At 42.0% G+C, this 11,873-nt stretch overlaps 1 protein-coding gene across 1 annotated transcript in view; it reads left to right on the plus strand.

The window, feature by feature from the left end:
* mei4 (meiosis-specific, MEI4 homolog (S. cerevisiae)) overlaps positions 1-11,592 on the plus strand; it is a 46,016-nt gene extending 34,424 nt beyond the window's left edge. The window contains exon 5 of the mRNA XM_021600199.3: positions 10,759-11,592. Within this exon, the coding sequence (XP_021455874.3) occupies positions 10,759-11,037 (279 nt within the window). The 3' untranslated portion in view covers positions 11,038-11,592. The remainder of the gene's footprint in view (positions 1-10,758) is intronic.
* Positions 11,593-11,873: the final 281 nt, after the last annotated feature.

Raw genomic sequence — 11,873 nt, forward strand, 5'->3', positions numbered from 1 at the left:
ACTTGTTAAACCAAATCTCTTTCTCTGAGCAATTTTATTAGTATAAATATAACTCAGAATTTGTATTTATTTTATACAGTCTTTTTTGCTCATCTTTATCCAGGATACCAATAATCATGGACAGAGTTTGATACTGAGTTTGTGCAGAGATCAGGTACCTGTAATATTAGAATCTTAGCATCACTAACATTCTTTGTCTACCCACAGTGCATATTAATTCCATTCAGGCCACATTGGAGTCTGTTTTACCCTCGCCCATATTAACCACCAAATAATTACGTTTTCTGTCCTTCTCTATCAATTGAAGGCCTTTAATGTATTTGTTTACTAGGATCCCCATTTAGCTTTTGCAGAAGCATCAGCTACTCTTCCTAGGGTCCACAGAATACAACAAAAACAACATGACAAATAACAAAACATTGATACACATTTAAAACACGATATACAAAGAACACTACCAGGGTGTCTGTGTGCGTGTGTCCCCTCACAGTCCCGCCGTTCCATGAGAGATGTTGTTTAATCCGTTTTTTAAAGGTAATTTTGCTGTTTGCTTAAGTAATTGTAGATGGAAAGAAGTTCCATGCGATCAAATCGAGTCTAATTGTATTTGTTGCATGCGCCGAATTCAACCGGTGTAGACTTTACCGTGCAATGCTTACTTACGAGCCCTTTTCCAACAATGCAGAGTTAAAAAGTCAAACTAATTTGCAAAAATGTCAAAAGGAAATAGTAACACAATAAAATAACAGTAACGAGGCTTTATGCAAGGAGTACCGGTGCCGAGTCAATGTGCAGGGGGTAATTGAAGTAATATGTACAAGTAGGTGTGGGTAAAAGTGACTAGGCAATTCAGGATATATAATGAACAGAGCAGCAGATGTGAAAGTGTGTGGTTTTTTTTTTCAAAGTCACCTTTATTTAACTAGGCAAGTCAGTTAAGAACAAATTCTTATTTACAATGACGGCCTAAGAACAGTGGGTTAACTGTGCAGGTGCAGAACGACAGATTTTTTACCTTGTCAGCCTGGGGATTCGATCCAGCAACCTTTCGGTTACTGGCCCAATGCTCTAACCACTAGGCTACCAGCCGTATGTGTGAGTGTGTGGGTAGAAGCTAGTGAGTGTGCATAGAGCCAATGTAAGAGAGACTGCTGCCCTGAATTCGTTTTGGACTTGGGGACTGTGAAGAGAACCCTGGTGACATGTCTTTTGGGGTATGTAAGGGTGTTTGAGCTGAATGTTATTTGATTATACAGACAGTCTGGAATTCTCGTCAACCCTCAACCAGGAAATACTGGTATGCATGTTGTTGGTTCTGTATGTGCAGTTAAGGGCAAGGTGTCCTGCTCTGTTCTGAGCCAGCTGCAGCTTTGCTAGGTCATTCTTTGCTGCACTTGATCAAGACTGGAGCCATAACCTTTTACTGCAGAGGTCTAAATCAGGGTCACACAGTGTTTCTTGGTAGTCTTAAATACATTTTTGAAACAAAAATATACACCTCATACCTATGGTTATGGGCTTTTAAAAAAAAGACACCTGTACCATGTCAGATATAGAGTTGAAATGTAGAAAACGTTTAGTTTGCATACCAATATTACACTTTTATATATACTGAACCAAAATATAAAACATGCAACAATTTCAACGGCTTTACTGAATTACAGTTCATATTAGGAAATCATTAGGCCCTAATCTATGGATTTCACATGACTGGGCAGGGGCGCAGAGTGGGCAGGGGCGCAGAGCATAACTGGGCAGGTTCGCAGAAGAAGAGAGCTAACTGGAAGTTAACCCCCACCCCTCACTTAGCAGGCACAGGCCATTTGACCATAGTTACGGGCCCTGGTCAAAAGTAGTGCACTATATAGGGAATAGGGTGCCATTTTGGATACGGCAACAGTGTGTACCAAAGTCCTGGTGGATCGCAGGCTATGCATTTAAGTGAGCGTTAATACTGAGCCTGCCCGCTGACTGGAAGTCTGGACACAGTATTGTTGCGTTAGTGAGCACTGAGAAGGGGAGCAGCTCTGTTCTGGAGAAGGGAGAAAATTGTATATTCCCTTATCTTTCCTCCTTGTCTGAATCAAACTGTGGGCTTTTCTGTTTCGCCTCCGCTCTGTCAACGAATCAATCTCTGTCTATCATTATATTACTACCCCTTTAGGCCTCTTAGCACAGCTTTATCATGCTGTATATACTTTTTCTCTCCCAATCTCTGAGATTGTGATGGCTGACTCTCCAATCAGAGAGTGGGACTGTATGTAGTCTCCTAGCTTTAACGAGCCGCAAGTCTAATCAACACGGCCAATTGAATTCCGTTCAGGGTCCACTTCATTATCTCAAACCTCTGCTATCAAGGTCACAGCACATTGTGATTAGAATCCCTGCAGACAGACAGATAGATCCAGTACAGGAGGCCCTGACACCACTGAAGGCAGAGCCGGACTACCGCATTTGGGGTACTTCCTGCATATCAACACATTTTGTGTAGGACAAATGTACGCTTTTATTATGCTATTTTACATATTATGTCATGAGGCTAAGAGAAAATGTTTGACAAGGGGGCCCCCAACCCCTCAAAACAAAAACAAAACATTCACACACGTATTAGTACACACCAAACAGACACACACACAAACAGCATTACAAAGAGAAGGGACTAGTGGAAGTTGTAATTGGACAGAAGGAAAGCATGTATTACACAGTGGCATTACTTGTAATAATAACAGTAGCAGCAGATAACTGTATAATAGCAGTGTACTGCTATATTATTTAAATAACAATATGCAATACAGCAGCTAATGCAGTAGCGTAGCATAGTTGGAGGCTAGCAATGCTAGGGAAAAGCCATGGAGGCAGCCATCTTGGGTTGCATAACAACACCGCAGCCATCTTCAGGCCTATAGTAACAGTGGAGAGAATACTCCTAATGGCCTGGATACTATACTGTAGGGTTGGGCGGTAATACTGTGTTTTACAATAAACCAGTATTGATCGGTTTGCGTTTTTACTTTACCTTCTATAACGGTTTTTGAATGTTTGGTTTGCTAAATGTGATACGCCGTATGTAACGTCCCTTTTTATAATTTGCTCAGCTACTCGAGTCATCTCTCTGATCTCTCCGTGCCGCTTCCCACACAGACCTAGCCCCGCCCCCTGTCACTCAAGGGGCGCATTTGTTCGTTCAGTCTGCATTGTCAATACAGCACATGCAACAATATTGGTGACAACGATGCTGTTTTCACTTTGCTTCTTCATATAAATCCACTGGCGTTCTATAATTACACTATGAGTTTGTGTTTCATACATCTGTAAATGGCTAATTTGTCTTTTCTTAGCTAATTTTAGATCTTCTGAATGGAAACTTGAACGTTGTTCGAATTTTGTGCAACTTCCGGCACGTGTTTACAGTTAACTCTGAGGCTGTACCCCTACAGTTTTAGACAGTAGCCAATAGGCTATTATTGCAATTTGAGCATAATGTATGCTTATCAGAGTGGCCAACCAACAAATCCAATGGAGAAAATCCCATTACATTTTCACATGTAAATAGCTTTTGATTTCTATGATATAGCCTACAGCCTATATGTGGTGTTCAATGCAGGCCTATATTGCATTAGACGTTTTTACATTATGCAAGGCTTGACATGAATTCATTATTATTATTGTTTTGGTCTATAACACCATGGGCCAAATAGGTGACTGTAAATTGCATTGTATTGTGTTGTATGATGTAAGAAACCACTTTACAAAATATAATTGATTATTATGGTCATACAGAGAATTAGACAATGTAGGCTACCCCTCGGGATATTGGCTTATTTGTACATTCAAGCCTGTCTCAAAATACAACATTGCCCTGTTAATTAAGACAAAATATTTTTGCCTGTCTCAAAATACAACATTGCCCTATTAATTAAGACAAAATATTTTTACCTGACTTGCTTTTCAAAGACAGCTTGAAATGTAGCCTACACGTTTTGTGTTTGAGTAGGAAGCAGTAACTCCCTATTGCTGACCTATACTTACCTATAACTGGGCTAATAACGCACTAACTATCAAAGAATATCCACAAATGTGCACATGCGTGGCTCTGATCTGAGCTGATCTGAAAAGCACATTCACTTGCGGGTGATTGAAGATTGAAAGACCGCTTGTGGGCTAACTACCTGCCAATAGAATTCTACTCCTTTGCGATTTGGCTCTGCCTACAACAAAATCCACCTCAATCTTACAAAGTTAGATTTGTTTTGTTACATTGAAAGGGGGCTGAAATAATGTTGACTCTATCACAGAAAAAACATTGCTCTATATAGTGCAAACTAATGAGGCGAACTCGGTGAAGTTCTGCGCAGCCTGGCATTTCTTCTGCGGCGCAGTCCTGGAGGATTGTTTTAGCTTGCAGTTTAATTGGAACAGTTTAAAACAATCAGAATGGAGAAAGATCCATTGAAATCACTTAGAATGTATGTGCTGACCCTTGGATGGCATACGTATTTATTTATAAATACCTTGATGTGATATTTTGCCCATATCGCCCAGAACTACCCGAAGGGCGTATGTGGCAGGGGCTTCTAACGATCACGGATTACAAAAAAAAAGCCAGTCACGTTGCAGATACCAATGTCGCCCTACTGAACAAGCTAAACACCTTTTTCTCACGGTTCAAGCAAAACGACTCTGAGCTGCCGATGAGAGCCTCTGAGGACAATGAGGGTTACGTCTCCACGGAGGATGCATGCAAGTCATTCAAACATGTTAACCCCTCGCAAGGTTGCTGGCCCAGATGACATCCCTAGCCACGCCCTCCAAACAAGTGCAGACCAGCTAGCTGTTGTGTTTTTGGACATCCTGTTGTGTTTTCCGTTATCCCCACCTGCTTCAAGATGTTCACTATCATCCCTGTGCCCAAGAATGGTAACTGAACTGAATGACTACAGACCCGTACCACTCACTTCCGTCATCTTGAAGTGCTTTGAAAGGCTAGTCAGACTACATCAGCGCCTCCCTCCCGACACTGAACCGTCTCCAATTTGCCTACCGCCCGACAGATCCACGGACAACCCAATTACCATTGCACTGCACACTGCCTTCACCCACCTGGACAAGCAGAATGCATATGTGAGGATGCTGTTCATCAACTACAGCTCGGTTCTTCAGTACCATAGAGTCCCTTTATGCTCACCACAAAGCTCACAGCCCCGGGACTGAACTCCTCCCTATGCAACTGGGTCCTGGATTTCCTGACGGACCCCCCCAGGTGGTGAAGGTAGGCAACATTAACTCCTCCACACTGATTCTCAACACTAGGGCCCCACAAGTGTGCGTCCTCAGTCTCCTCCTGTACTCCCTGCATACCCACGACTGTGTGGCCTCACACAGTTTTCAACTCTCATCATCAAGTTCACTGACAACACGACAGCAGTAGGCCTGATTACCCACAACAGCGAGATGGCATACAGGGAGGAGGTAGGCACTCTGACGGTGTGGTGCCAGGTAAACAACCTCTCCCTCAACGTCAGCTAAACAAAGGGACTGATTGTGGACTTCAGGGGGAACGGGGCCGCCGTGGAGACCGTCAAAAAACGTAAAATGGTCAAACCACACAGACACCGTGGCGAAGAAGTTACAAAAGTCACTCTTTAACCTCATGAGGCTGAAGAAATGTGGCCTGTCCCCAAGGGCCCTCAGTCTTCAACAGAAGCACCATTAAGCGTGTACTCTCCTCCCTGCCACTAAATCTGCCATGTGCATGTGACTAAATAAAAATCTAAGGGGAACAGTAGGGAAGATGTGTTCTATGTAAGATTAGCTATAACACTGATATGCATTAGCCTGCTAACACACTACATTGAATGAGACATGTAGCAGTAGTATAGTAGGCAGTAATACAGTAGCATGTTACATTTGAATAGATAAGGTACATGCAGCAGTTGAACCCTAACCCACTAGGTGTCCACTTACATGGTCATTCCATGCACTAACCCAGTGGTTCCCAACCAGGGGTACTAGGACCCCTGGGGGTACTTGGCCTATCCACTGTGGGTACAAGAGAAGCCTCATGAGACCATAGGTGTACTGGTAAAATAGACGAGGGGGTACTTCAGGGGTAATCCAGGCAGAGCTAAATTCAGTTCTTGGTACAGTAACCAGAAACGGTTGGGAACCACTGCACTAACACACAGTTAGGAAGTCCAGATTAGAGGATTGTCCATGTGGAAATGGGAGAGGTCCAGTTGTTGAATTGTGATGGAGGACAGAGACACTCAACCTGCCCTCCTTGGAACAACTAAAGCACCAGCAGGAATTGGGGGCCTGTTACCACCACCAGGTTAGACCGCTGATTGGCTGGCCAAGGTCAGCTGACCCACACCAGGAGAGAGATCCAGAAGAGGTGTGAATAGGTTGGGGGCAGAGAGACCTGTAAACAATGGAAAGCCAATTCCCCGAGTACCTCTGCTCTCTGCTAGGGTAATAAAGGTCCTATTCCCACTACGAGATATGAAGGAGAGTCTGTAGAGCGGGGTGGCGAAAGATAATTCAACTTTTCAATTCACATGACATCTTTGCCTCCCTCACCTTTCGTTCTGGCTGGTAACACAACATTCTTGGTCTGCAGCTCAAATTGACTGTAAATGGCACAGTAGCCACTAGCCAGTAAACACAAACAATTCAACAATAGCAGAACATGTTCTTCTAAAATGTATGACACTATTGAATAATACAACCAAACCATATTACACTTGAATAATGCAGCAATTCACAAGCATGTATGTGCAGACAATTTATTTTCTCGTACATTTAGCTTCAAGACCAAAGCACAGAGTTGCTAAAAGAGCGTGTCTTCATCAAGTAACGTTAGCCTATCAAAAATGAATGATTAACCCTCTCATGCCAATATAAAAGTACAGTAGGCCTACCTTACATTACTCCAAATCAGCTTCATTTCCCTCAATATCATGCAAATCATTACATATGCTAAAAGCTCATTGTGACTGACAACATGGATATAAGTGAATTCACCACGATCAGCGGTGGAAGCCTAAGGAAGCCCCCCCCCCCCCCCCCCCCGCAAAAAAGAATCTGACTGTGAGTTATGACATAGTAAATCATAATTATGAGATACTAAATCATAATTATGAGATCTGTAAGTCATAATTATGATATATAGTGAGTCTGGATCATGGACTTGAAAAGTAATCTGTGATTCAAACAATAAAGTGGCCCCACTGAGGAAAAACAAAAAAAGCTGAGGAATGGGGCAGGAGAAATGTAACCACTCTCAAATATGTACATAGTCTCAAGGACTCTCACATAGGGATGCAAGGACTGACCATCCATGAGATCAAAATGATAGTTTTAACCATGTTTTGAAGCTATACAGTGTTTGTTTACAATTATACTGTTTACAAACAATGGAGTTAAACAAGCTTATATTTTGGTTTCTGATGGCATAAGTAAGAACGTTGCTCATGAAGCATTTCTAAGTTACATTCTTAAGGAATCAATGGCTATATATACCAAACCCAGATTGCCCCTTTAACAGATTGGATTGAATTAATGCATTAGTCATATCTGATCAGATGTGAACCAGATGTCATCAAGCAGGCACCAACTCATATCACACACACACACACACTGTGATTGACTATAGGATATACAGTACATAAGGCTGTCCTTTGAAAGTTGAGGGCCTGATGCAAAGTGCACATTGGATTAATGTGATACAGATCGCCTGAACGTGTATCATTATTATGACTTACTATCTCATTATTATAACTTACTATCTCATTATTATGACTTACTATCTCATTATTATGACTTACTATCTCATAACTCGAAGTCAGATTAAATGAAATAGATTTTGTGGTGGGAACAGACTTCCATAGTCAACTTGCACAATTAGTCTGTGCTTCAATCTCACCAACTGTAGCCTACTGATAACAACCACAGCTGCAGGTAACCTAGAGAAGCCTATACGCATCTGGGCAAACATAACTGTCACGCCCTACACCTTAGAGAGCCTTTTTATTCTCTATTTGGTTAGGTGGGGGTGTGACTAGGGTGGGCAATCTATGTTGTATTTTCTATGTTGACCTGGTCAAAGGCAGCTGTCTATCGTTGTCTCTGATTGGGGATCATACTTAGGCAGCCTTTTTTCCACCTTAGTTTGTGGGATCTTGATTTTGTATAGTTGCTGTGTAGCCTGCAGAACTTTACGTTCGTTTTGTATTTTGTTTTTCGTGTAACAATAACGTCCTGTTTTTATAGCCTAAGCTATGTATTTATAGCCTAAAATAGGCCCATTTATTTGTGTTCTGAGAAAATGTGAATGATCAAATTTGGTTTATATTCACACTTCGTGTGACTAGGCAACCTAGTCCTTTTTAATCACAAATAATTGACTGGAATTAATCAATCAACACAATTGTGATGACATACTGTATGAGTATCTGTTTTATTACAGATGCAAAGGCCTACAGGATGCAACCATGCATACAGTGAGCGCAGCCATGTTTGTTTTTTTCCGATCACAGTTGTCTCTGTCTGTGTAAAGGGTTTTCATGTTTTCATCCTCCCTAGGGTTAGGACTTTTTCCAGGGTTGTTCTTTTTTTTACCATATGACCTGATCATACACTGTAACAAGGGTCTGCAGTTGATTAGGTACCAGATCAGGAAAAACTCTGGGCCCCAGGAAAACAATTTCCCTCTACCACTCTGGAACCTGTAGTGCCACCTTTGAAATCACCACACAATGTTACAAATTAAAAAACATATCCTATTTGTATGACCACCACGTTTTTGGTGGTGTGGAGGGGCTTCCATACTTTTACATGGCTCAGTGCAGCCGGCAGCTACTGCGACAATTTCAGAATGTAACAGGCTGTTACTGAAATTTCTGGTTAAAAAATCTCAATAAACGTTTCAAATATTTGAAAAAAATGTCAGCTGTTTCAAAAACATTGCTCTGCTATTACCATTTATATTGTAGGAGTGTTGAGTCAATGAGACAATTCTGTTTACACTGCCTTGTTTCAAGGGGGTCAACTGTCGGGCGAGTGTCGTAGCGATCTAGACTTAGCAAGTATGCACGCTTACATTTGAGTAATATGTGTAGTCGACGGTATTTTTTTGTCTTGGAGTTGTGTCTCTGACAGGGTAAAAGAAGTCTGAGAGAAGTGTTCAGGAGCAACTGTATGGGTTTTCTACACCGTTACGTTATTCTCTGTATATCGGTTATGATGCGCAAAAAGCAGGGAGTTGTTTTAGTGACACAAAGATTAGAGGACATTGGTCTCCAAAGAGAAACGACTAAGGCTCTTTTCCTTCTGAATATCTCTTCAAGCTGTAAGGTGCCCAAAAGGTAGTTGTTTTAGTGACTCGGTGTGTCTGGGCTGTTTTCCTTCTTCAGGAGGACTCTTATCTGCAGACCATCGGTGTTCTGGGGGTTTGTGAGCTACTCAAAATGTTTACTACTAGGCTACTTTAGTTTGCCCCCTCAGCGTATTTTGTCTTTGCAATGTTGGCACAATACTCATGTAATGTTAGCCAGCAGAAGGCATTATCTGCCGCTGTTTATTGTGCTTGTTCGGTGCTATTCTCCATGGTGGCATTGGTCAGCTCATTGAATAGCTTCCTCTGTTATAATAGCGGGATATTTACCATGGGACCTAAGTGGAAAGTTACTTCTGAGGGGAGAGGAACCCAGACCCCCCACCGCCACCGATAGAGGTCTTGCAGTTCATTTCAGGACTTCATCTACATTTTAATTTCCCAACCTGCTGCATTATTAACGGGAAAATGTGTGATCTTGTTTTCTGTGACACAACCTATTGGGGGAATAGATTGCATTGCGAAACATTTATAAGCCTTATGATTACCGTAGATATTTGATCATACTTTCCCGGGTTGTTGTGGTTTGGGAATACACCTCTAACACTACGGGAACCACCTGAGATGTGACACAAGCCTCAGAACCTGAGGAGCGGGAGGCAGGTAGGTAGGTAGTCGAGCGGCTGGAGCGTTAGGCCAGTAACCGGAAAGTCGCTGGTTCGAATACCCGAGCCAACAACGTGAAAAATATGTCTGTGCCCTTGAGCAAGGCACTCAACCCTAATTAGCTCCAGGGACGCCGTACAACTATGGCTGACCCTGTAAAACAACACATTTCACTGCACCCATCTTATTTATTTATTTTAGTTTTCATGGCAGCAGCCATATTGAGACTATACCATTAGCACCCCAGGGAGAGGAGGTGTATGTTTGTGATCTACCCAGATGGGGTCCGAGTGAGTCAGGCAGGAGAGACTATTTCACATCCTGTCAGCTCTCTGGAGACAGCCAGCAGCCTGGAGCCGCACCTGACAGCCATCTGGCTGCTGTTCTACTCATTTTCACTCCACACACACAAACACACATACACACACACACACACACTCACACAAACAGCACAAGCGTAAATGGCACTCATACACATACACAAATACACGCACACAGTGATACCAGTCAACTGGAATTAGGCTTCAAAGCACACTTTTTGCACACAAGTAAAAAAAATTGTCATCAGTTTTTCTCTAAATTCGGTTGACTGTATATAATTATTTTTCATTTCTCTTTTTAGAAGCCTGTAAAATGACCTGAGAGCAGGTTGAGTTCAAATATTAAGTGTGAGATGCTGTTGGTATTTATTCCAGCCAGGTAGTTTACTTTAATAGGTAGTTTACTTTAATTTCCTCTGTGATGTTTGTGTTTTTCAGGGGGAAAGCAGCGAGGGGTCCGGCCAGTTTGACATATCCCTGTATGAGAACTCCTTCTATCTGTTCTGGCTCCTGGAGCAGCTCCTTCAGGTCGGACAAGGACCTCCAGGGGCCACAGGGGGAACTGGGCACCACTGGAGCCCAGAGCAGAGGATCCTTCTGGGCCGGCTGGAGCATAGCGTCTTGCTCCTGTCCGATGATTTCCCTCTGTACTCCCTCTACATGTGGCGGATAGGGGCTCTCCTCGCCCCCTCCGACATCAACAACACCCAGACCTGAGACTGGCGTTCCAGGAACGAGCGCGGCACCGCCACATGCGTGTAATTCCACCTCCAGATCTTTCTACTTCAAAGGGCTGCAGAAGTTGGTGCAGTTAGTCAAGGAGGATTTGACTAACTTAGCAGGAATCAAAAGACAGGACTTGACAGGACTGGAGAATGAGGTGGTGGCTCCATTTGAAATTCTCCTCGGAAGAAGAATCTAAAAATAGTGTTGTGGCTCGTATAGTAAGCTAAACCAATTATTATTGTGTGGCAATGTGAGAAAGACTACAGTGGATGACATTAGAAAAAAAGCATTACATTTTTAATTAGTTTTTATTTACAGACTGTAAATGTAGAATTAACATGCTGAGTATTGTATGAGCAGCTATTTATAGGAACATATTACTGTAAGGAAGGAATGTACAGAATGTTTGTGCTTAGACATTCGCGTTTTAATTTGTTGATTCTATTAGCAACATTTTTACTAAAAGGACTTGAATAGAAAAAAAGCCTAAATGTTTGTATTCCAGATTTTCCCCTTTCACTTTACAGATTAAAGTCCATGTAAATATTTTGGATTTTAGACTTTGATTTATTAGACCTGTTTATGGAAGTATTAGCTGATATATTTAACATTTTAAAAGCAACATCCTGCTCCTTACCTGATCTTTCCAAAATATTTGTATTTTACATCGCTCTATTGTCAGAATTGTAATATCTCAAACAGAAGGGCCCTGGACTGGGATTCTACTAAGCTAACATATGGAATTGTTTTAAGATGGTAATACCAACGAACATTTAGCATGATTTTTTTAATGTTTTATGAATAATTTCATAAAACACAGAATTTAG

Source organism: Oncorhynchus mykiss, chromosome 4 (assembly GCF_057628025.1).
Source record: "Oncorhynchus mykiss isolate SJ-2025 chromosome 4, ASM5762802v1, whole genome shotgun sequence".
Lineage (NCBI taxonomy): Eukaryota > Metazoa > Chordata > Actinopteri > Salmoniformes > Salmonidae > Oncorhynchus > Oncorhynchus mykiss.